The sequence below is a fragment of the Lipophrys pholis genome (genome assembly GCF_963383615.2).
Source record: "Lipophrys pholis genome assembly, chromosome: 20".
Classification (NCBI taxonomy): domain Eukaryota; kingdom Metazoa; phylum Chordata; class Actinopteri; order Blenniiformes; family Blenniidae; genus Lipophrys; species Lipophrys pholis.
In genome coordinates, this window is record NC_137648.1 from 17222894 (window position 1) to 17249354 (window position 26461).

The window sequence follows — 26461 nt, forward strand, 5'->3', positions numbered from 1 at the left end:
CTTTTCACATCCACTTTTAAAGATTATACCCACTTTGCAAAAAATACTACAGTTATGCATGTGATTTAATCCACAAGAAACTGCACAGTTTTGTCATGCTGGAAATGATATATATTATAAGTAATTGATCACATTGGGACTGTTCCATCGTGATTGATTCTGGAATGTCTGTGCACTTTATGTAGTTTACTACTAAGGTAAGTGTACTAGTTTACACTTTCGGACTTTGAAATGCGTGGACACTGTAAATATTGACTTAATACAGTTAGTATTTCTATAGATTTTAAAATTAAAAGTGTTTTGTGTACTAACTATTTGTGTTAATGTCAATCTGGCTACCAACCCGCTCGTTTTGTCCTTTTGTTGTTGTATGTGGGCTGCTGAAAGCCTAACTTTCCCTCGGGATTAAAGAATATGTCTATCTATTTGACAGATTCAGCTGTTTGGCACCTATTCTGCTATAAAATGCAGAAGTTATGTTTGTTAAATTACACTGAAAACGCAGTTAAAAATAAATACAGAGAAGCCGAATTGAACACTAGATGCTCCCAACACTCACAAAGGGAATATCAGTAATGCAACAGTGAATCTTAATTATTACAAACTGGTAGGTTTGCAAATTGCCATCCTTCTGGAAAACATACGTCGATTGTATAAATTGATCCCGTGTGTATACAGATTTTTGATGGTTCTGGTCCTGCACACAGCGCACAGTATCGTAGATGCTCTGTACGTATACAGCGTTTTGATGGATCCGGTCCTGTAAATTCCAGCTTGGGTTTTCCCACTCACCCTGCCTGTCAACACGCCATCGGACCAGCGCAGCCTGCACCACCCAGCCGCCTGACAACTCCACATAAGTAAGCACAGTCTGCCTCACACGCGCGGCCCTAGCAGACACCGATAAAGCGCTGACTTACAGGATTCACGTCGTGTTGCTGGTAGATAATCTGGGTCCTGCACTTTGCCCAGACTGTCTTTCACGGCAGATCCCCGTTTTCCGACGTCCTGGCCTCCGTGCCCTGCCTGTGACGTTTTCGAGACGTGGCCTCTCATTAGCTTGCGGAGCGCAAGCACGAATCACGTGACGCGGAAGTGCTTAAATACGCGATGTGTCGAGGTTTTTTAATGTTTTGACGACTGACGGGAGTTTTCTTTCCCCTTCTGCTCCTTCTACGAGTACGTGTTGACAATTACCAGTCCGTGTGTTCAAGCGGTTGAGTTTATAACTCGAACCGTCACGTGTTTTATGAACTGTGTGCAGGCGCTATGTGACAGCTAGCGTTAGCCTGCATGTGATGCTGTTTCTGTCTCCTGCTGCAGGTATGAAGTCTTCCAGACTGTAACAACGTCTCTTCTCACATATTCACCGTTACTACTCATTGTAGATTTGCTTGAATGGTGCATCACCCTGCTTCCTCTGTATTTATGTGTTGGACACAGGGACCATAATTACTGAACCCAATGGAAAACATATTGATGTGTGTTAACAGTGGTTCAAAGTGATTTAAAGAAATTTAACACAAGTCAGGTTATATCCCAGGTTCCATCCCTAGAGCGGATAGGTCACCTTTCTGGGTCCATGAACAAGACCTTTGACCCCCATCAGTTCCTCAGAATGCTGTCATGCATCCTAGAAATAAGATGGGCCCATGTGGAAAAAGGAATTACTGCAAGAGGATTAATAGTTTGAAATCTGTTGTTTATTGGAGAACCTGAGAAAAGGAAAAATGTTTTAAGTCCTGATTCAGAAGACGTGAGTGTGTCAGCAGTCCTCAGATGTTCAGGAACTCTATTCCACAGGTGAGGAGTGTAGGAACTAAAAGCTGCTTCACCTTGGGGTCACTTGGTAAACATCTTCCTGAGGACCTCAAGCTTCTGGACATTTTATATTCTACAAGTAAATCTGAGATTTATTTAGAAATAGCTTTATAGACAAGAAGTAAGATTTTGATGTCAATTGTTTGACACACAGTATGAAATCAGATTGAATCTCAGGTGTAATGTGCCCCACCTTAGTGCTGCTCCGGACTCTGGATGAGCTGCAGCTGTCTGACAGTTTGTTTTTTTTGTTTTTTTTACTGAGACCTGTGAACACACCGTTGGAATAATCCAGCCTGCTGAAAATGAATGCATGAACAAGTTTCTCTGATTTTTGTTTGGGCAGGTTTTTCAGATGGAAGTGAGCTGATTTTGTTATTGTCTTAATGTGGATGTTGAGTTTCAGACCTGAGCTCTAATCACGCCCAGATTTCTGGCTTAATTTGTTGTTCTGAGTGACACAGAGTCAAGATGAGCGCGGACTTTTACCGACATTAAATCATGGTTTAAGGTTATTGGACATTTTTAGCTGGTTGATGAGAACCTCCTGTTTCATTGACTTGTATTGGCTGTGATCAGACGCTGTTTAAAGGTTTTGTATTTAATAAAAAGATAAAGCACTTGCCCTTAAAAAAAAATCCACTGATTTCAGTAAAAGATGCAGATTATTGCTTGAACAGACAAAAGCAAAAATCTGGCTGTGAAGGCATCATGAACCATTTGAAAATATGTTAAGTAGATAAAATAGCCAAGGATTTTCATTTGAGAACTCTGAATTAATGTAAGAAATTAAACCAAAACAGTCACATTCATCCTTCAGCTGCAATTCATGTAGTTAATCACCTCACAACTGTTTTAATTAAAAAATATTTGTTAAGTAAAGAATAAAATGTTCTTCAAAGCACATTTTCCTTTTATTCTGACTGTCTAAGCAGTGGTAAATTTCTGGTACATTGAAATTACATTTTGGAAACAGCCTGCATGAACAAGCAGCCCAACTCTGGATGCACATGATGTGATTACAACCTGCTACAATAACACTGAAATGTGAAATCACATAAACTTATAACACCCTGCAGGACACAGTCATATTTCTAGAGTCACAAGTGTATCTGCTTATGTGCGGTATAAACTATATTACCCTTCAAAAAAGTGAGGATCGACAAATCAGTGTTCGTGTTTTTAACATTTTTACTGTTAATGAATATGCCTTTTAAAAGTTTTCACTGTAAATGAATACGTCTTAAAAACCTTTTATTGCATTTTATTGTAAATTGCCTTAATATCTGCATTTTACCGCTTAATTTTTGTGTTTGGAAATCTGCACTCTCTCACTTTACCTCTTGTATTCTGTTAGATCATTTTCATATGTTTTAAAATCGAATGATGTGCTGTGTGCTGCAGACCCCACCTGGGAGTGTACAGAGTTTCATCTATCAGCGCTGATGTGGGAGGGTGAGGAGTTGATGTGCAGCACTGTGAAATAGGTTCAGGCAGGTGTGGAAAAAATGGCCCCAAACCAGGAATGCTTTCAGAAATAGACATGTTAAGGAGGATTTTCTTTCTCTGTTTAAAAAAATAAAATGGAAAAAAAAAACCCCACTGTGAATGAACAGAAGAGGAAATTATATTTGACGTGACTTCAGTTCAGCTCGTCACACTTTTACACAATGTTTGAGGGAGCTGGTTTGTGAAGTTGCTCCAAATGTCCTTGGGAGCTAAAATCCAGATCTCCTGTCTCTTGGCTCTGTAAGGCCTCAAACCGTCACTTCCAGGAGTTTTATTCTTCTTAAGGCAGAATATTGCTCTTGGCTGTGTGTTTGAGGTGAACATTGCTGCCTATTGTTTTAGCCAATCAGCGACTTTCCAGATAGAAAAGTAGAATCTTCTCCATAGCAGCCTGCAACTCTGAAACATTGAGGTCAAAGTTAGATTTATATCTATGGCTGTTTTTCAGTCAGATATACTAAATATTTAAGGACACTTCCCAGGAATAATCAACCAATAGGCCATTGAAAGGTTTTTTAACCCAGAGATTTATAAAAAAAAAAGTAAACTTACCTTTTAATTTATGGATCGAACTACCGAAAATCCTTAACGTAGTTCTTCCTCGCCCTTTTTCAGGCTTGTTAAATTAGATATATGACATGTATGAATAGGTGTGATATACTCCGATATAGATTACTTAGTGTAAATATATTTTAATAAAAATATAAATTGTATTATTTATATATATTACTAACAAGGCATTTATATTTGGCTATGTATGTGTGCATATATATATATATATATATATATGTGTATCATTGTGCGTATCTGCTTGCACACATGTTTTTGACATGTCTGAAATAAATTGATTAAAAAAAACAACACAACACATGAGTGCACTTAATTAATGACTTGCTCTGTCCATAAGCTGGAGAGAGGAGGAGCACAATAACGTCTTCCAGCACACTGTGAAAGAGCTTCAAATGAAGAAAAAAGTGAAAACTGGGAGCTTCCCAAATATGCAGTCTAACTTGAATGTAACAGGACACCTTTTGGGGTATTTTCAAAGAAATGTAGACAAGGCCCTTAAGCAATAAGCAGCATTGTATAATATATAAAGAATTACGGGCCATCTACAATAAAGACGAGTGAAAATTGTTAGTTTGCAATAAAATCAACCTGTGGATTTAGTGATTCCAATTCATTTATAAAGAGATTTGAATGATATTGCGTAACAGTGTCTCAATCACATGTAAGTAATATTGTCTTTGCAGTTCCTCCTGAAGCTGTAAACCTGAATACGTATTCACCCCCCTCCCCCCCTTTCCCTGCAGGCAGGTGGTGCTGACGCCCGACGGATCTGACCTCCCCAGCCGCCAGCCAACCGGCGAGCCCGGCCCGTGTTTACCTGCGTGTCAGGTGGGGCGCGAGCAGGGGGAGGGGGAGGCAGGGCCGCCCACGAGGTCGGAGGCATGCCTGTGGAGGGCGGGAGCAGCAGCGGCTCTGCTTCGGCCGCCCGTCACCCCAAGCAGAAGCGCAAGGCTCACAGTCTGTCCATCCGGCGCACCAACAGCACTGAGGAGAGGCCGGCGGGCTTCCAGCGAGGAGACATGCTGGAGGGACAGGTGAGCCCTCGCACGCCGACGAGCTTTGCGGCTTCCGTGAGCCAAATGTTGAGGATTTCTCTGGAAAGTTTGTCGAGGAGTTTTCGTCCGCCTGCAGTTGGTACAGTCCCAGCCGGTTGAGCAGCATTTCTCCTATTTTACGCCTGCTGTCGCAGCATCTGCTGCTCCATGCTGCTCTGTGTTTATGTGATGGACTTTCTGGCCCCCATCAAAGAGCTCTTGTCATCCTGGCTGCACGCCTTCTAACCTTGACCTATACGATTGAAAGAGAAGGTTTCGCCTCCTGTCCACGTTAGCCTTAGATGTTTATGTACATCAGAAAACATGTTTTTTTGCACAATGGCATTTTTTCTCTGCGGTCCTCAGAGAATGCAGTTATTAAAATAGCAGGTAAAATAAACAATTAAAAAAAGAAAAGTACAGTATGTAAACAAAACGTGGTGCCAAATTACATGAAGAAGTTTTTATATAGAAATAGGAAGTAATAAGAGAAGCATGAATAGTGTGAAATTGGCCTAATTTTCCTCTCTTTATATCTCAACCATCATTTTTTTTTTGTAGTTATGAGTTTATAAACCATTTTCTTTCAAGAGCAGATCTTAATGCTAAATTCTGCATTATGCCCCAAAAACTGCCCCCTCACCAGTGAATTTATGTTCTTAAAGAAGAGTAACTCCTAAACGACGGTGTCGGCAGTCCCTGAACCCGTCTCGTGGGGATTGTGTATATTAGTTACTGATTTGTACGTCTGAAAACAAATGAGCCCGGTTTAAAAACTGCCCAGTTAGCGATTAACCTTCTCCAAACTATTTAAATTAAAGCCACCATTGATTTATCTCTCCCAGTCCAGAGAAGACTGAGGTCTTTGTCACCTGCAGCTGTGTGCTGACGCCGAGGGAGGCGTCACACTGGGTGGCTGCTCACATAATGATAATAATAAAATAAAAAAAAAAGCAGTTTCTGTTTGATCAACAAGATCCTGGTCCTTGGCTTCGGGGAGGGACGCTCACAGATAAGACGAACAATGGGTTTGAGGTTTTTTTTCAACATTGCGTGCCAAATTTTATTTTAGAAAATTTTTTTCCATTCGGACCAGAGAGCGCGACGTCTGACTGCGTTCCTCCGCTCATAACAGTTGATTCTGTTGGTGTTTCTGCGGGCAGCAGGTTGCCGACTGTGAGCGCTTCACTTTCTCCCGTCCTTGACTGATCGGCCACTCGCACGGCAGCTCAGTTTGCAGCCGCCTGTTGTCTCATCAACTTTTAATATGGGCCGCTTGTTCACGTCTGATTAGTCTTTTCAACGCTCCTTTTTGTCCACACACACACACACACACACACACACACACACACACACACACACACACACACACACACACACACACACACACACACACACACAGCCTGTTTCTCCTCTAATTCAGGCCTTCCTGGTCAGAGTACGCCGCAGGTTTAAGGACTATACGACTAAGCAGCTTTGAACTCATAACGGCTGCTTGTTATATGCGGATTGGCCTTTTACCCCCCCCCCCCCCAAGTGCTCAGACATGTGGCGCTGACAACAGGCAGGGTTTGGAGCAGAAACAGTGACTCTCCAGTATTTGGTTTTGAGGTCTCTCCGAGCGGCCGCTCTGTCTCAGGCCGACCTGTCACACACAGACTTCTCTGTCCACTCTTTTTATGGACGCTCGCAGACCTCCGCTCAGCTGATCGCTGTTTATGTGGAGGAGTTCACCATGGAGGTGAGAGCTGAACTGGTCCGACTAGTTAAAGTGCCGTTAGTTAATCTGTTTGGTTCCGCGTTGACAGACGGCTGCTGTTATATCAAATATATTTTACTAGAATGTCAGCGGGGAGTTTGTACTTTTAAGTGACGTGTGTTTGTAAGTCACTCAAAACTTCTTCTTCGTAGTTATATACTGCAGTGCATTAGACACCCGATGGTTACAGTGAAACTCCGCTGTTTGTGTGTGTGTGTGTGTGTGTGTGTGTGTGTGTGTGTGTGTGTGTGTGTGTGTGTGTGTGTGTGTGTGTGTGTGTGTGTGTGTGTGTGTGTGTGTGTGTGTGTGTGTGTGTGTGTGTGTGTGTGTGTGTGTGTGTGTCTATGTGTGTGTCTATGTGTGTGTGTCTATGTGTGTGTCTATGTGTGCGTGCGTGTGCTCGTGATAAACCAAAGCACCTGCCAGTTTATTAGGTAGCCACAGGAAATGGGTTAAATGACTCACACTGAAGTTTTGTTTGGCTGGAGTTCGAACCGGGGACTTACTGCTCAGGACCAAAGGAACCACTGTTCTTTCTTTTTGTTGGTAAATTGTCCTGATAGAAGGAAAAACTATTGGGTACCAGTAAAATTCATTAAAAAGTGATAAGACATTTATTAAAGTGTATTACTACAACATACGTAAACTAGAGAGTTAACATGACACTCTATCTAAATCACATAATTGTAAGAAAGTTTATCACTCGGCGATATATCACTCTATAACATACACCTTGATCATGTTATATTTCACTAAATTTTAGGTTATAGCTTGAAAGTATTATTTAACATGTTTATGAATCCTTGTTTCATCCGTACATAGAAATTTAGTGTAGAATGTATGCAAAAAATATAAAAGGGTTAATGAGGACATCAAGGCAAGAATTGCATTAAAATGAAAGCCATGCTTAAGAAAACTTAAAGTGACAAAAGATTTCAAAGGTAAATCAGCACATGAAGGAAAAGCCATGTTTTTATTATTTTTAATAACCATTTGCCTTCTTTTCAAAACGGTTACATTTGTGGCTTCCTCTTGGAAAAAAACCAACATAAATGCATAATGTTATCACTTCCTGGACCATAAAACCATGATTTTCCTGTTTGTTGTATTTTCTCTTTACAGCAAAATTTTGAAAATTTTTTAAAAGAGAAGAGTAATTTGAATAAATGAATAAAGAGACAGTTGCCAACAAGATGTCTAAACTTATAATCAAAGATAAAAATAAAGACTTGTGGGTGTTTTGGTGTATTATTTCTTTGTTGTACCGACATTTGTTGTCATTTGGATATTTGGACATTGCATTATTACGCATTTCAGCTGTGTCACCGCTGACCTTTTGTGTCTTCGTCTCCTGTGTCCAGGACTCCAAGCTTCCCCTCGCCTTGAGGAGCAACCTTCTGGACCTGTTTGGCCAGATCGAGCGCGAGTTTGAAAACCTCTACATCGAAAACCTGGAGCGTAAGTAAACGGGACGGCGACGTGTTGAGGTCTGTGTTTCATTCTCTCTCTGTGTCGATCACTGACGGCCTGACGCTGCGCTGACGTTACAGTACGAAGAGAAATCGACTCCCTGAACGAGCGTCTCACCGGAGATGGACAGATCGTGGAGGGAGGAGACCCCACCAAAGGAGCCCTGAAGACTAAAGGTCCAATACAAAGCATGTTTTATTGCAAAATATCGGCCTCTTATGACATTGTGTCGTAAAAGAGCAATACAAGTGGGAACAGCTTGACCTACTGATGCTGTTTAGGCCTACATCTTGTACCTGAAAGAGGATAGAAATGTCAGAAAACAACACAACTATTCATCACAATATGAAAAGAGGAAATTTATTGAACCCTCACTGGAAAATGTGTGTATCCCATCGGCATCATTCTAGAAAATGTGTACAACGTTAGATATTTGCACATATGAATATGTAACATTCTCCTTTTAGAATCAACTTTCTGAGAATACAACACAGTGCTACCATCTACTGAGGTTATTAGTTTAAGAGGATAATTAAAGTCGCTCCACATGTTGAATATTTATCGCTGGTTTCTACATTTTAGTGCAAATTTATTTGACCTTTTCACACTTTTAACAAGTCAAATTTAACTGTATTCATTTCTTCATTTGATAGCATATCAGGCTAAGTTTGATCCCTACAACTGTTTTGGCCATCAGAAAACTATTTTAGTAGAATAGCAGAATTCTAATACCTTCAGAGAAACAGGAATGTTGTTGCATTTAGTGGACTTTGAAGGACTTTTATGTGAAATCATCTTTCTACTGTGTTGCTAAAGACCTAACATGTCCCACTCAGGCTCACTTGCTCTCCGAACGCAGGGTTTTGTTTGGTTTTTTTTCTTCCTCATACCCGCATGCCCGCCCAGTACGAGGAACATGAATTATCTTCCTATCATAGTACGGACAAAATGACGGTTTACTTGATTGAACCAACTGGAGAATAAACAGCCTTTACGGTCAGAGAGTGTACTCTGATTTCAAGTACTGTGTTGGAGGTGGCTCATTTTGAAGGGGTATTAGTCTTTATTGATTCAATTCAGTTTCATTTATATAGCGTTAATTAAAACGTGGACATCTTATGGTACTTTTACAGAGATAAACCAAATGGTTTCACACAAAAAATTTTCCTTTTATGGATGGAACAAAACTCTGTGGTGAAGAATTTCTGCTGTTCCAGTTGGAGTTAAAGGATACAGAGGAAAGGAGAGGACAGAGAGCAACAATGACTTCATTATCTCCAATCTGATAGAGAGAGCGAGCACAGAGTCCATTAGAAACATAGAGAATGTTAGTAATGTACTGGTGAAACATCACTGTGTGGAGAGTGAAAAAGTAAAGAAGCTCAGCGTAGGTCTCTGAGCAGCTTGACTAGAAAATGGCCGAGGGTGGCCTGAACCAGAACGAACTGTAAGCTTTATTAAATCGTAAAGTCTCCAAGTAGAGACTGTGTCAGCCTCCTTAACTGAAACTGGGAGCTGGTTCCACATGAGAGGAGCCCGACGGCTGAAAGCTCTGCCTCCCATTCTACTTGTAAAAAACCTAAAAAAAAAAAAAACAGTAAGCAGCACTCTGAGAACCAAGTGTTCTGCTGCGTCATATAGGACTTTAAGATATGATGGAGTCTGGTCAGTTAGAGCTTTATGAGTTAAAAGAAAAATTTTAATTTGTGTTCTAGTTTTAACAGGAAGCCAGTAAAGACAAATATGATCTCCCGTCAGTCTTCTTGCTGCACATTTTTGAATCACTTTGAGTTATTTGGAGTTTTCAATGCCACTCTGAGCCAACATGTTTCTCATCTTAGCGACATTACACTGAATTGAAAGCTGTCCGTGCTGGGATGTTAACTCTCTCTAAACAAGTGAAACACAGCCAGTTGTGTCGGCGCTGGAGCTGATGCATGTTGAGCAGCTGTTACTTCTTCTGACATTTTTTGCACAGCAGTAAACTGAGGAAAACCACATGAGGCAGAAAGCTGTATACTCTTCTACCTCGAAGGGACATCCGAGACGATCAGCTGCAGTGTAAACTTACTGGGTTTTTGTGACGGTACATGTCACACAGCCTGTATGGATGGACCAGAGATGGAACGCTTAGATAACTCTGGATCGACTTCCTCCTCACTAGCAGAGGGCCGAATTGTGACAGAAATACAAGGATTTGTGAGATTTTAAGCAGCTATTTTATTTGAAAAGACTAACTAGATCGATATGATTTCAATCAGCATGCATGCTTTAATAAGATAAACTCAATAATCCAGTAATTTTAAGTAATTTCACATGATATGTGTTTTAAATGTGCTGAAACGTGTTTTTGGAAATTGCCTTGCACAGTATGGACATGGGTGTCCATGTTTGACTTAATTAATTGGCAAGAATGAACCAGATGTAAAGTTTAAAAAGAAAAAAAACCCTGATCAGCTAGGGATGGATTCGTTTCCAGGGTAATTTGACTTCAGCTGTGCAGACCACCTTTATAAAAACCCTTCAGTCACCTTCTTCACCTCAGCTGAGCCCAATTTTGAAGCACCACTTAAAAAGTTATCGTCATAACTCCATTTGTTCTTGACACAGGGCCAAATGTCTACTGCAGGGGTGTCAAACACATTTTAGTTCTGGGGCGAACCTGAGGGGGCTGGACTAATAAAATAGTGCCAGAACAACCTTGAGATTTAAACTTTAAAGTGTTTCATTGTTGTGCTGCAGAGTATATATAATGAGAAGGTTTTTTTTTCTTCTGCACAAAATCAAACAATAACTACTAAAAATAACTACAATCTCACAATAAAGCCATTTGTAATGCTGCAGAATACAGTAAAATGCCCCCAAGAATTCTATAGCAGGTGCATCATGCTTGTCTTTACAAACTCACCCTGACAGCATGGCTCTGAGGCCAGTGTGAGAGCAGCAATGTAACGGGCGTTCATGCCAGCATCACTGATATCTCAGCTCAGGTTTCTGTGTTGTGTCCGATACTCTTCAATCAGTGTTTTCTTTGAAATCTTTTCCCATTTGCGTGGTGGTTTGGCTGCCGAATTGGAGCCTACTGTGGACCGGTTTTGGCCAGCGGGCCTTATGTTTGACACCCCTAGTCTACCGCTTATATGCTGAAAAAGTCAAAATAGTGCAGACAGAATAGAAACCGCTATTATATCTCTTTGTGTTTCCGTCCCACAGCGAGCCACAGCACCAGTCAGCTGTCCCAGAAACTGAAGACCACCTACAAGGCTTCAACCAGCAAGGTACCGGACACAGTCTCTCTCGGCCGGTGTGTCAATGTTAGAGATGTCTGTCCCGTTTGAAGACAGAAACTACTTTCTGTACACGTTTCGAAACATTATGCCTTAACGTAATGAAATGGTTAAATTACAGGGGTTGAATGAAACTGTGATCGTCTCCCTTGACCTCTCTAATCTCTTGCCGATGTAGTGCTTGTACACTCTCCAGGGCAAAATAGGCGGATCTTGCAACTTCAGTGTGGCCACATGGGAGTTGTGGGGCGGAGATTCATGGGTAACTTCCTGAATGCTCTGTTTGTCACTAAGCATCATGGGAAACAGCTGCGGGCTGAGTCTCTTCTTAACGACAGTCCGACCTTGACTCCCTGCCTCCTCTGAGTGAAGGGCTGCTTTTGTTCAATCTTGGAAACACGTCGTCCCGTTACTATATTTGATACATTCAATCTCCAACTGACAGAGTAGAAACTGACTTGAATGTCTTTTTATTTTTCAAACCATCAAAAGAGTGTCAGCTGTCAAAAAATCAGGAGAAAAAGAGTGACGTGGAAGTCAAATGGATTTTTCCTTATGCTGCTTGATTCGTACGGCCAAAACTGGACTCACACCCGCAAACAAACTAATACACGTCTCGAGTTTTTAACACGAAATATGTATCTTGTTCCACTAACGTGATGTTATCTTAGTGCTAAAGTTGAATCCGGGTTAAACAGCCGTCCTTCATCCGGAATGAATCGGCTCCATCAATCAGCAGCGATTGCACTCAGTTTGAATGTCCTAACTGTTTTAGCTATTATAACTTGTAGTTTCTAATAATTTTGGGCAACTTCTTTCCCACCGTGAAAGGAAATAATCCGTCGTGTAACAATTACCCCTAATAAGGATAATTTCTCTAATGTTTGTACAAATTGAATGATTAGGAATGAAAAATAACATTGTGGTGGTGCTGAAATAACAACCTGAAATAATCAGCATAATGTCACAGAACGTATTGTGTATGTCGCTAAATCTGCTCATTTCAGGAAAACTTCTGTCTGATTTAGTCTTAAAATACCTTGAGTCACTCGAGTGTCAAGTCAAACATACGGCTTGAGATATAAAATGAACCCAAGAGGGTTTAATCCGGTTCCCATGTTGGTGAAGAACTGCCGCCGCTCAACTGATTGCAATTCTAAATTAGTCCACAAGAGGTTGGACACACAATCGAATGTTAATAGAATAATAATGAATAGAACATAAACAGGAGATGGCCGTGATGCAGCTATAAAACTAGCATTACTATCAGTTTATGACTCCCATAAAGCTTTGTCGCTCCCATTCTTACAAATATAAGAGTTGTAACAATCAACTGTATTTAAGCTGAACAGTAAGAATGACTTTACATGCCTGCAAGAGTGCCAAATTTCATCTTTAAGTGAGAAATATTTATTTGTTAATAATGGATTTCTTAAAAAGTGTGTAAAACCTGCACATTTAAAAAAAAAAAAAAGTTATTTATTGATTATTTTGATACTGTTTTACTGGTCGAGCCCTTTTGACAATTAATAAACTTAAACGTTTTAGCAGCTCCAAACTTGAAAAGTCTGAGACTGAGGACAGACTGAACTCTACAGTAACAATATTCACTCACATCAATCCTGAGAGCCAAACCACAGCTTTTAAACCTCGACTCACACTCCATGCCTCGTCGAGTGAAACGTCCTCTTAAAGTGAAGTTAAACAGTGTGACTGCAGCCAAAGTCAGAGCTTGAAAGTTAGAGCAGAGGACACCTGGGATCAAGGGAGGACTTCTTAGATTAACCTCCTGTCAGAACTAGCTGCTCTACTCCGTAATGTACAGCTAACCTTTCAGCTGGCCAGAAAACGTGACCAAAAACTAATTTTGTCAAGACTCTGGGGACCTGGAACTAATGACCTGCACTAACTGTAGCCTCAGTGTAACTACAACGTCGACCTTGACTGGAATGAGCCTTTTCATTTCTATTTTATTTTTTTATAACCTTATCGCTCTGTACTCATTGTGTTCTAATGACAGGAAACAAATGTGACAGTATTGTGTCGTAATGTGAATATAAACACTCGGGGGCAGAATGAACGTGTGTATTAACACAATCTGACACATGTGAGCCAGATGCTTGGCTGCTGCGCCTAATGACTACCAGTGATCGAAGCTTATTGCCGTGGTCAGCCGTCTGCTCGCGGCAGCATGTGCAGGCCGGGCTGCGACCGCTCCGCCACGACCGGGGAAACAACAAGTCACCCCTCAGCTTTAGTGCAGCTGCAGGCCTGCAGGCTCCCGGAGCCAAATCCAGTCCGACCGGCAAGATCTATTTAGAGGAGAGTCGGGCACACTGACGATCCTCACACTCATACTGGATTTGACACATGAGCAGAATTGATATTAATACTCCTGCCACATGCGGTTTGATGCCGTCTGAAGTCGCAGAGCTTCTCGGTTGACATGTTTACTTGGGTGTTTCTGGGCCTGTATCACAAAGCTTGTTCAAATCCCTCTCTTTGGGTTGCCTGACTTTAAAAATGTCTTTACGTTCACTAGATTTTTCAAGTTTAAAGTAGTTTCACCTCTCAGAATTTTAGTGCAATTGGTGATCATCATTAGTGTCTTTTTTTGTGTGCAAGGTGCATTCAAATGCATCCAACTTCGGGTTCCAGGGAGCCAATCACAGCTGATAGTCACACCTACAATGTAAAGCCACCAGGTAAACTCACTTGCATGTTTTTAGACTGTGGAAGGGAATCGCTCACAGAAAAGCTACGCACACACAGGGAAAACATGCAGTCTGCACATGGAGATTGAAGATATTTTCACTGCGGTTTCGAGAATGCCAGGAAGACAACTGTCTGTAGGACGCATGTTGCAGCTGATTTTACACCGTCTACAGCCTAATCACAGCCTCTAACCTGGAGTTTGACACACATCCATCCCTTTAAATGTTTCTATGGTCACAATTGCTGAGACAGTGACGTTTCCACGAGTCCACTAAAGATAAGACCATTGAAACACACCGCTTAAAGCCCTAAAAAAAGCTTTTTTTCGCTCAATATATCTCATCAATTGATAAAGACAAGACTTTTCTTTCCCTATGAGAACTTCTTATCGAGGTGAAACTAGAAAACTGAAACTGGCTGACCCACTGCTCTCATTTTGTGAGACAGGCCCTGAAACTAAAACCTGAAATTGTACCTGTTGTTAAAGAACCACAACATCCTGTTTGATATCTCCCTGGAAGCCGAGAAGCTCTTCAGTCTGCAGTATGGTTACCTAACCAGCTTTAAAATGTAGCAGCAGGGTCATAAATATTGTGGACATTGACACCGTTTCCAGTGTTTTAGCTCTGCATTGTTAACCAACACAGTGGAGAAAATATGAACTAATCAGGATGTGCTTCAAGTTTAAACTTTCAGCTTTAATTTGAAGTTAAATTTAGTCCCTTTTCTCATGATGTCTGTAAGTCACAGACATTATGAGACATCTTGTTCTGCGGTGACTCCTCGAGGCATATTTCCTTCAAAATGTCTCTCAATGTTCAAATATGTATGATCCTGGCTGTATTTGCATCAAACTCGGATCATGAAACAAAATCATGATCTTAGTTGAACTCCAGTCTGAGGTGAGTGCTGTTAGAGGAATATACTGTATCTGATATGGTAATGACAACGGTCCTGACTGCTTTGTATTGCTCAGATCGTGTCCAGTTTCAAAGCCACCACAGGCTCCCGGGCTCTGTGCCAGCTCCTCAAGGAGTACATGGGCCACCGGGACGGCATCTGGGACCTGAGCGTCACCCGGACTCAGCCGGTGGTCCTGGGCACCGCCTCTGCAGGTACGCCCGCTCATTGTGCATAGGTCTATAAATTAATCACTGTGGCTCATACACACACACACAGATACACACGGTAGGCTATAACACTTTTAGATAAGAATGATTAGTAATTAGCCATCTTTATCTCATCACAAAGAGTGACAGCTTGGTTAAGATGATTCATGGCTTCTGCTTTACAGGAGTGTGGCTCCGTGTTCATTCTCATTCTGGAAGTTTCTCACCAAATTGATCAACATCCGATACGCCACTACACCAACTTCTAACCACAACATGTTTTGTTTTTTTCCCTTCACAGACCACTCAGCACTACTGTGGAGTATAGAGACGGGTAAATGTCTGCTGAGGTACGCTGGACATGCAGGATCAGGTAAAGTCATTCCCACAACAGTCTTTGTTTTGATTGTGTCTGATGAAGTGAACGCAAACAGAATTCCTACTTGATTAAAATGTAATGTTTTAACCAGAATGTTGTAGTTTGTTTCAGAACATGAAAACATTTTTTTTTTTTACCGAATTTGCCGAATTTGAATGATTATACAGAATAGAAAAAAGCTTAGAATTGTGCATGAATATTCAATTTTGTTCCTTTTTACCAGGAGTGTCCAATAATGTGCCCCAGAACTAAATCAACACAAAATTGTGTGAAAGCTGCTGTGTAAAAAAAGTCTTTTTTTTTTTCTTCTCTGTTTAGCATTTTTGTATCCACCTTGTACATCCAAATGTTTTATAACTACCAGATTTAGCTCAAACAGACACAGCATGAAGCCACAGTGTTAATGCAACATGTAGTTCACACCTTTTCTGATCCCCACCGGAATTTGGAAAAATTATTTTTAACATGCTGCACATGATTATTCTGCAAAATAACATCCACAATAGGCTGAATGCGTCACAAAGCCTATTGAGGGATTGGTGGGATTTTCACCTGCTGAGAACACATCGAATGATTTCAAAATTAACGAAGAAGTTAAAACAGGAGCAGACATTTCTTAATTATGTACATCGTTTACAATAAACCACGGGAATGTGGTGTGTGGGTCCTGTGTTTTGTCGATTCCCACTAGACATATTTTGCATCCTGTGGTTCTGCACATAAACACAACTTTATGTTGTCTCTAAAAACAGATTTCAGACCCAAGACTCTGTATTTGCTTAAAACAGATCTGAAAGTAGCACTCGTCACAACACATATTTCTTTTCTTTTTTTTTTAAACACTTATTTCAGATCATCGAATAGAATCATTCTCTTCTGATTATCAGTGATCCACAGCAGGTCCATTGAGTAACTTTGTGTCATCATTGTTTTGGTCCCTGCAGTCAACTCCATCAAGTTTCACCCCACAGAGCAGATGGCCCTCACAGGTACGTGTCTGACCTCACGTGTGTTTAATGCCGTCTGTGTCGGGAGGTCTGCTTCTGCTGCTTCCGTTGACTTTAGCAGACTCTTGTTTGTTCACGTGCACTCTCTCATGCCTCCACAGCCTCTGGGGACCAGACGGCTCACATCTGGCGCTACATGGTGCAGCTTCCCGCCCCTCAGCCACCGCCAGATGTCAGCGTGAGTATTCGTGGACTGTTAAAAAGAATCACAATGGAGTGCCATGCTGAGATATTCTTGATAACTGCTGCCGATCACCATGTCCTCCTTCGTCAGGCCCCGTGTGACGACGATCAGGACTCGTCGGACAGGGAGGAGGGCGAGGTGGATGGCGAGGGTCCGTGTGAGGTCCCCACCGTTCGGGTGGCGACCGCGACCCTGAAGAGCCACCAGGGGGTGGTGATCGCAGCGGATTGGCTGGTGGGAGGCCGACAGGTGGTGTCTGCTTCCTGGGATCGGGCTGCTAACCTGTACGAGGTGGAGACGTCTGAGCTGGTGCACACACTCACAGGTATGCAGCATCACAAAAGACAATATAGAGTTTTTATTTACTTATAAACAGCAGCTATGAATCAGGGCCAGTTTCGAAAATCTGTCATGAATGTCATAAGGGTTTGTCTTTAGATTAAAACATTAGTTTTCCTTTGTTGTAGCACAGAGTATACTTGATGGAAATCTTGATATTTTCCCAAACTAAACAATTATGACTGAAAACTACTACAATCTCAACATAAAGCCAATTTTAATGGTGCAAAATCCAGTGAAATTTCCCCAAAACATCCCCTATAACTGTTGCATTATTCAATTGCTTCTCATTATAGTGGCCACCAGACTTCCACAGTACAACTTTACAAGCACAGAGAAGCTTCACCAGCAGGTCACACATTTGTGAAATAATCTTCTTGAGACTGATAAAAAAAAAAAAAGAGAGAGCAACATAATATTGAAACACTGCTAGATATTAAAAGTTAAAGTTATTTTGGAAAAATGGTCAAAATGACAATATCATTGCCAAGATTTTGCAGTCGTAGAATCCAACGCGGTTAATGTGATGCCATTGTTCCTCTGTGCAGGCCACGACCAGGAGCTGACCCACTGCTGCACCCACCCCACCCAGCGGCTGGTGGTCACCTCCTCCCGAGACACCACCTTCCGGCTGTGGGACTTCAGGGACCCGTCCATCCACTCTGTCAACGTCTTCCAGGGACACACTGAGTGAGTGTGTGAATACAGTCTGTATTCAGCCCACCGGGTGGTGCTGTAGCGTTTCCCCACTCTGATTTCCTTCAGCACCCAATATTTTATTTTGTAATAGAAGTTTTACATTAATCTCGACACCCTTTTCTTCTAAGCCAAATCCTCCTCTTGCTTCTCGTTCATTACCGAGCACTTCAACAGTTTGCTTCTCTTTCTTACCTCTCTTTCTCCCCTCGCTCTCCTGTTTTTTATCTGCATTAACCCCCCCCTCTGTGTAATTTGGCACTTTGCTCACTGTTAACACTCAATTGCAGCCGCTCATTTCAGAAGGATGACTGTCAGGCTCATCTGTGCCTTTCAATGACTGCACTCTTTAAGAGGCGTGAGGAGCGTGCATGTGCTTTTGTGTGCACATCTACACGTGTCTAGTGGCGGGCTGCTGCTCTCTGGCAGCCTTTGATTGCGAGTGGGGGGATTACGTGGAGCTCATTATGGACGACCCCAACACGTATAATTCCTGCAGATCCCACTCTAATTCTCTCCCATAGACAATTGCTGTAATGAGATTAAGCCCCAGTGTTTCACAGTCAACAGCCCTCCTCCTTTTCTTTGCTTTCCCCCTCCCTTTATTCTTATTTTCCTCCCAAATGGCTGCTTTCAAAGCCTCAAACCTTCAGATAAATGTAATGGTTCCCCATGTGTCTGCTGTCTGCAGAGGAGGATGTTTCGATAAGGACTGAAAAACAAATCCCAGAGTAAGAGTTCATGAGTAAAAATACCTAAATTGACTCACTACCTACTGGCTTTTTATTCATTTTTTTTGGCAGGAGTTTGGAAATCACAGAAGTTTTGATTCAATATACCACAATTTGATCTAGATGCAAACTTACTATAAACCAAAGTAATATACTGCCTTACATATACAGTATATGTGCAATCATAACTATTCAATATCTTCAGACTTCCAACTTAACCATATTTTATGCTTACTTACATTTAACTTAATGTAAATACAATCTATGGGCCACATAGACACAAATGAGTGACACAAATCGCCCATAGATTATGTAAAAATCACCTGAAAGGTCTAGGAAGTGCAGCTGCAAAGTATTTTCAGGGTCAAGAGATGTTTTTTTTTTCTTTTCTTTTCATCAGGATATCTTTTTAAAATATTAAATGAACGGGAGATAAAACTCCTAATTAATTTAATATGACAAGAAAAGAAAAGAAACCATCTCTTGAACCTCAAAATACTTTGCAGCTGCACTTCCTAAACCTTTCAGGTGATTTTACCAAAGCAAAAATGGAAGTATTTTACACTTTTCTCAGCCATACTTTTTTTTGGCCATAGAAGCAGTCAAACGATGCTATGCTAATATGTGCTAACAAGCTGAATCCAAAGAATCCACTTTTCAAATATTTTTAACTCTGTTAAAACTTTTTCTTTAACATAATATTCCTATATTAAAAATTGTTTTCCGGCCCCCTCCAAAACATAAATAGAAAAAAGAAAAAAAAGTGTAATTGTGAACAAACTACTATAATGCACACAATCTAAAGGCCTGTAACTTTCAGTGTAATGTTTATGACTTTGTTTTCACAGCATCACGAGTCCAAACAAAGCTGAATATCTACAAATATTCTCTATTTTGAGTCAGACAGAAATCTTGGGCAATTTTTGTGAGTAATTTTTGACTGAGACAAGTCCAGGTATTGTCAAACAAGTAGGCTGCATTTGTCTTTTAGTTTCAAGGTCAGCAGTCCGACCCCCCCCCCCACCAATCTCATCCTATCAACGTGGGTCCTCGGACAAAATTCACTACATAAGATTCGATTATTTTATTTGTTACAAAAGCTTCAGTTGATTCTGTGAAGGGTTGATGAGTGATCAAATGTTTTGTTGTGAATACAAGGAGACCCGGAGAATACTGTTGTCGCTGTGTTGTGTGTTTAGCATCATAAAAAGTCACACGACACTCCTCACCGCCGCTGCTTCCTCCTCGCAGCACGCCCTTCAGCAATAGCAGGTTGTCACCGCCGCGCCGTCTCTCTTACTAATATTCCACGAGCATAATGACGCGGCATAAACGTTGTAATCTGCCCATCCCTCCAGTGGAAGCAGCGATTCGGTGCGCGGTGTGAATGGTTTAATGGGCTGGAGGGGAGACGGCCTCCCGGTCCCGCCGTCTTCACCGGCAATTACAGCTAACGCTCCCTGACAGTGAGCCTTCAGCTAAAAATGCAGCATCCATCCTCCGTCCCGCCGCGACGTAACCACGACTTAGCGTGAGCTCACAAAACGGCGAGTGACAGCAGACCTGCTGTACCAAGTGAAACGCACAGTCACACAGTCTCCTCTGTAGACGGAGAAAGACACACATACACATTCTATGTTGCTCTGCATGCAGATTTGACATCCCGTCCCTGGGGAGAGACGGCAGCACTTACCAGCCTCTCAGTGACTGTCAGTCCCGCCGCGCAGCGGAAACAACAAAGTGCTTTAAAAACCTCTCAGTAGTGTCTACCTGAAGAGTTTCATTTACATTCAGCCTGTGCTCTCATCACTTAGAAAAAGAGTGCGTTTTGAAGACTCTGAGATTTTCTGGCATTAGTGGCACTTGTTCGGATCAAAGTGTGAGTGCCAGAACAAATCCTCCGGTTTACTTTGCATAAGTCTGCACGCTGGAGATGATGTGGGAGGAATTAGCAGAATGTTGTCAGTTTGGTCACTTGATGTTACACTAACCCAAGTTTTTTTAAGTTCAGGGGCCTCCTTACAGTTGGATCTCGATTGGGCCTGCCTAGTAAAACAATGGCAAAATATCCTATAAATCCATGACAACTTCAAGGGGATCTGTAACAACCAATAACATCATGATTTTGTCCATTCTGAATCTAATAAACCCGATTATGTAAATCAAATAGTGAAAGATTATGTATTCTGCCTTTTTATGTATTATTACATTATTGGTTGGGTTTATTACATTTTAAATGGATTTTAATGCTCCTTATTTCTTCTTCAAATACTGTGAATTGCCTTGTGTTTGAATGGCGCTCTATAAATAGATTTGCCTTGCCTTGCCTTGCTACTTCAAGCATGTAATAACTTATTGTACATTATTGGAAGAATATTATTATGACTGGCATTAATGGGCCAAAGCGTTTTTAGAAAGTTGCGTTTCCCCTCCATCCGCACAAAGTTGTGCATGGCCAGAAGAAGTATTTACCGTGGATGAGCAGCATCAGCATTTCCGTTTACATGGAGAAGAAGTTGGACAGTTTTCAAAAAGTTGTTTTCAGTGGCTCCGAGCACCGTTGTCGTGTAAACGGACCCCCAAAAACACATCAAAGGTTTTGGGGGTTTAGCCTAATTCCCTCTAGTTTCTTCATGTGAAAACCAACCGCCTCTCTCACCTCCCTTTTCTTTTAATCTCCCTCCTCCTTTCTCTCTCTCTGCCACTCCGCCGTCTGTACTTTCGGTGTATTGTTTGGCCTTGTTCAGATTCGCTCGACTCCTCCTCACCCCTCTCTTCCTCCCCTCCTCTTCCAGAGTCTCCCGTCGCAGGGAGTCGTGACCTTGGCTGTCAGAGACACCGCGGAGCATTAAGCACCACTGAACACTTCCCTCCTTCCTCGCACCCGTTCGAAAACCCTTTAACCTTAATCAACCTTTTAATCAATTACCTTGTCTGATTACGCTGCTCACACACCTCCCACCCAGCCCACCCCGCTGTCTCTCTCTGCTGCTCTTGTATTCCCAGGTGGGATGTACCCCACAATGTCAGAAGGTGCCTGTAACGATACAGCAGTTTCCTCGAGCACCCGGCCTCTCTAATAGGACAAAGTTTAGTCCGCTAATGAACCCTTAACGCCATGTCAATTTGAATTAGCGGGGAAGCCAGTTTCAGCTGGAAAGTCTCGAAATCAGTGGTGTGTGTGTGTCTGTGTGTGTGTGTGTGTCTGTGTGTGTGTCTGTCTGTGACTGTGACTGTGTGTGTGTACGCTCCACAATGTTTAACCTTAATCAAAAATCAGGAATCCTCTCCAATCCTTCCTCCACGGATGAGCAGGGACAAAGAGGACGAAGCACCTGACATATAGTAATAGAAATATTAAAAGTCTATTAAGTGAACGGCCAGCTCTGACCTTAGTGCAGAGCATGTGGCGCGCCACAGCTGGCCAGATGAAGGGGCGTGGGAGGACGGAGCTGCGGCGTGCATGTAGAGAACGCCACTGCATCCAGGGTGCTCAGCGCGACGCCAGAACTCTCCCACTTTTATGGTTTTACCCAATTTAAAGATCGAACACACACACACACACACACACCCATTCACATCTACAATTAAGTTTCCTCATCACCTTCAATGTTTTTGAACATGCAAACTACACAGAAAAGGTCTGTAGCAACCAGTCATGTAATATTGGCCAATTTTGACAATAATGTAGTAACTTTAGTAAGTAATAGTTTTTTTTTCCAACCATGATTGGAGTATGCGTTACAGTATGTATCAGTAAATGAATATGAAAACGAGCCCATCCACTATACATTTTTATTGCATTATTTACTGTATTGTAATTATTACATTATTGGCAGTTACAGTGCTGCCAAGTATAACTATTTTTGAAGAAAACTGCAAAAAATGACAATATAATAGAAATTATTTTAATGTCATTAAATACGATTTGAAAAAAATATTTATGTAAAAGCTGTTTGAATAATGTAATGAATTTTGGCAAAATATTATTATAATATTAGATTTATCATTTTATCATTCGCTTTTGGCAATTATTCAGCTTTATTGCATTTAAAATGGCTAAAATGCCTGGACTCGAACAGAGGACGTTCTTACTGTGGGGCAGGAGATGGAACCACTCCGTGAACGGGAATAGTTTCATGGACGCTGACTGCACGGTGAACTTAGGAAGATGAGTGTGTCTGTAATGGCGTGTAAACTCCGGAGAGCGGGGCGGAAACTGTTTCTCTCGTCGCCTCGACGGCTCCCGACACGTTCGACATGTGAACACTACGGTGGCGTCAGTCGAGCCGTCTCATTGGTCTGACAGCGCCACCTTTGCGACAGCAGCTCGGCGCCGGCGAGATCCTCAACGACTGCAGGTGATAACTCGTGATGTTTTAAACGCCATTGTAAGTCTTGCGTGCGGCGCGGGCTGCGGCGTTATCTTTGGTAGCGTTGCAGGTGATACATCCTCTCCCACGTCCTCGCTGTGACACGTTTGATTCCGCCTCCTCCTCCAGGTGTGTCATTAATTGCCGTGTGAGAAGGTGTGAACAGAATTAAGTTTGAACTTTCTTCTTTCTCCCGAAATCCGAGGCTCCCAGGACTTTGGTATCTGAAGCGTAACGACGGCGGCAACGGCTGAAATCATTGTGTGTGCTTCCTCTGCAGCACCGTGACGTCTGCCGTGTTCACGGTGGGAGACAACGTGGTGTCGGGGAGCGACGATCGCACCGTCAAGGTGTGGGACCTGAAGAACATGAGGTCGCCCATCACAACCATCCGCACCGACTCGGCCGTCAACAGGTACATGTTGGCAAGAAAAGGGTTTTATTGGCTTAGAATTAGACAAACTGTCGACACTCAGGAACCTCTGTGAGTCTCATAGCAAGGCCACGGAGCAACATGGGAGGTGGTGAGGCATGGTGGAGGGAGCATCATGATGTGGTGCTGCTTTGCGACCGGTTTTGGCCGGAACAGCAGGAAACGGATAAATTGAAAGTGTTCATATATTTATTTTACTTGACATTATAAATTCCAGGATTAGACTTTGTTCTGGTGGATGTGAAGCTGTGATGATAGAATATTTAATCCAATATGGTGGTGGGACGTGATTATAAATATATTTAATTTATTTTTTAAATTGGGGGGAAAAAAAACCCCTGTTTGTTCTTTAAATAAAATCCCGTTACTGACATTAACCTGAGCTGTGGCTCCTTGTGTTAGCACTGAGGAGAGATACCAAATACCAACATTTGTTGCGTATTTTACAAACTTTCCGTCTCTTCTGCTTCACGCCTCATATTCAATAAGCTTCGCTGCTTTCCACCTCCTTCTTTGTGGTCTGATGTCACTCAGTTGTTTTTCTGCAAGCAATCAACCAAAATTAAAGCGTTCATATAAAACACCCATCAAAAAATGTAAAAGTGTTTTAAACTGTTAGTAATTTATTGTACAAAATTAAAAAAACTGCCTAACGTAATGGCTTTCATCTTGCAAAAAGTGGAAATAACTCAATAGGGTGGATGATTTTGCGTTTGACTGATAAAAACGCAACAAAGGCAATGTGTGTATTAAAATGCAAGTTTTATATTTGAGAAGTGAAATGATTAATGTTAATACATAAAATCTGAAGGTGATATCATTTCTTGAGGTTTTCCACTGTAACACGAGATGCTAAGAAATGATCTCGACACACATACAATAAAGTAAATAGTTAATTTCCATCATTTAATAAGATGTAAACTGAACTCTAAGGAAGTTGTTTAAACCTCATTTCAGACCTTCTCCTGATTTATTGAGGCTCAGAACCTCCCGTCTCCTGCTTCACAGGTTTCAGTCGATAGACAAACCTTTTTTCTCCCCGACCTTCCAGAATAAGCGTCTCCGCCAACCAGAGGATCATCGCGCTGCCGCACGACAACCGGCAGGTCCGCCTCTTCGACATGAGCGGCGTGCGGCTGGCCCGGCTTCCCCGCAGCAACCGGATGGTGAGAACAAGGACGCGCCGGAGCGTTGGCCACCCCTCGCCAGGTGGCGAGACTGACCCGTGTGTCGCTGTTTGCAGGGTCACCGGCGGATGGTGTGCTGCACGGCCTGGAACGAAGAGAACCAGTCGTGCAACCTGTTCACCTGCGGCTTCGACCGGCAGGCCATCGGCTGGAACATCAACATCCCGGCGCTGCTGCAGGAGAAGTGAGGATCCCGGCGCCTCCCTGTACAAACACGCGGCGCTGCGGCCTCGGACACGCCGGCCCGTTTGAATCCACCCCGACCGAGCCTGACGGTGTCAACCACTGCTGTCCAGTTCGTGCTGCCTTCGAGGACGCGGCCGAGCGCAGGCTTTCAGAGCTTCCTCCCGTGCAGCCGCTGCGTCCGAGGCCACGGCGCCGACCTCCCGCTCCCGACCCCTCCTGACCTTATTTAGCATGGATTGTGAATTGTGACGTGGTTAGGCCGCTCCGTACGTCCCGGCCTTCTCTAGTTTTAGACGTATTCTATTTAAAGCTGAATCCACAGTCGCAGGCTGCTGACCGGGCGCTGTTGCATGTAGATAAACCATTTTTGTTACCTGTAAAGTTGTGAGGGAAGAGTCCAGGACAGATTGTAGATAAATATATATATATAAAAGATGATGTGCCCTGATTATTGGATCTGAAGAGGAAGATAGTGTGATTCTGTGAATATATATATTTTTTCTTTTTCTTTTTTTCATATCACGTTCAAGCCTGCCATGATAAATTGTCTTAAAGTGAGCGGGTTACGAGGCGTGCGCCCTCTCCTGGTCTCCTCTGATCCTCACTTTTTTTTGTTGTCCCGTTGCCTTCTTCCATGTTTACAGTGAATTTTCTTTTATTAAAAAAAAAAAAGTGGCTTTACTCTGCCTTGCTGTCAGGAGGAAAGCAATAAGCGCGTCGTCGTCTTTGGACCGATTTCTCTCCATGTTGTTCCCCCCCCCCCATGACCCGCCGCGTCTTCCCGTCGCTCGTCACCCCAAAGAACAGAAGCAATAAGCAGCTTGCTGGACGGTTCCGGTGCTCGGGAGCGGCGCCCCCTGTCTCCCGGTGACTGTAACTTGACTGAATCAGAAGAAACTCGTTTGTTCCACTCGTGCAATATCCTCCACCTAAAATCGTGCTGTAGTTTCTAATCACGTTTAACTTATTCGCTGTAAATCTCCTCCAAGAGTGGTGTGTGTGTGTTTGTGTGTGTGTGTGTGTGTGACTGGTGTTTGTGTCGCTCAGTGTACAGTTCATACAGATAGTTCACCGCCGCGGGCACGCCACAGAGCCCGGGCGCGTTTAGAGGAAGCATGAAGCTCAAAGAGGAAACCTGTTGAGATGCCTTACCCTCCCGCCTCCAACGCCGGTGCATGAGCCTTATCCATCCCAGCGTCTGTGCACTTTTCCAAATGCTTGTCAAATTGTGTTCCTCGGCACAGAGAAGATAGGATTTTATTTATTTTTTAATTCAGAGAGCTCAAGTCCTGCAGCCGCAGCAGCATCCTGATCATCCTGCAGGAGATCCGATTGAGGATCGATCAATTAAAAAAAGCCCGTCCGGGTCCCAAAAAGAGAAAAAGCAAAGCGAATCGGCGCCGCTTCACCATCAAACTTCATCACGCGTGGTCTACTTTGCATACTTCATTGTGACGGGTACATGCTCTCTGACACTTTCTAATAAAAAATAAAAAAAACTGTGATTTCCTTTTCCCGGTCTCACTTTATTTTTCCTCCCACCCCCAGTCTTATTTAACACGGCTCTTTCTCAGGTGTATTCACTAAAATGTGACTCTTGTGGAAACTCGCGCTTCATTCATGTGGAAGATCGAAACGATGGTGTGGAGTGTTAATGAGAGTGGATCCATAA

The 26461-nt window shown here is 42.5% G+C and overlaps 2 protein-coding genes across 2 annotated transcripts in view; one reads left to right on the forward strand and one right to left on the reverse strand.

Moving 5' to 3' along the window:
* idi1 (isopentenyl-diphosphate delta isomerase 1) overlaps positions 1-1046 on the reverse strand; it is a 5650-nt gene extending 4604 nt beyond the window's left edge. The window contains exon 1 of the mRNA XM_080489162.1: positions 921-1046. The gene's annotated coding sequence lies outside the window, so the exon portion shown is untranslated. The remainder of the gene's footprint in view (positions 1-920) is intronic.
* On the forward strand, positions 791-26160 carry LOC308125429 (WD repeat-containing protein 37-like). Its single transcript, XM_080489159.1, has 14 exons — positions 791-860; positions 4644-4934; positions 8055-8151; positions 8244-8339; positions 11377-11441; positions 15142-15280; positions 15576-15647; positions 16598-16642; positions 16762-16838; positions 16935-17169; positions 17732-17873; positions 23264-23398; positions 24468-24582; positions 24660-26160. Exons 2-14 carry the CDS (start codon positions 4782-4784, stop codon positions 24789-24791), a joined length of 1503 nt encoding a protein of 500 aa, XP_080345285.1. The 5' UTR covers positions 791-860; positions 4644-4781; the 3' UTR covers positions 24792-26160.
* Positions 26161-26461: the final 301 nt, after the last annotated feature.

Bases quoted from the DNA above. Each gene is read 5' to 3' on its own strand.
- LOC308125429 (XM_080489159.1), top strand. From the start codon at position 4,782: ATGCCTGTGGAGGGCGGGAGCAGCAGCGGCTCTGCTTCGGCCGCCCGT. The intron at 16,643-16,761 runs GTACGTGTCTGA...ATGCCTCCACAG, and splicing joins AGAGCAGATGGCCCTCACAG to CCTCTGGGGACCAGACGGCT. The intron at 24,583-24,659 runs GTGAGAACAAGG...CGCTGTTTGCAG, and splicing joins TTCCCCGCAGCAACCGGATG to GGTCACCGGCGGATGGTGTG.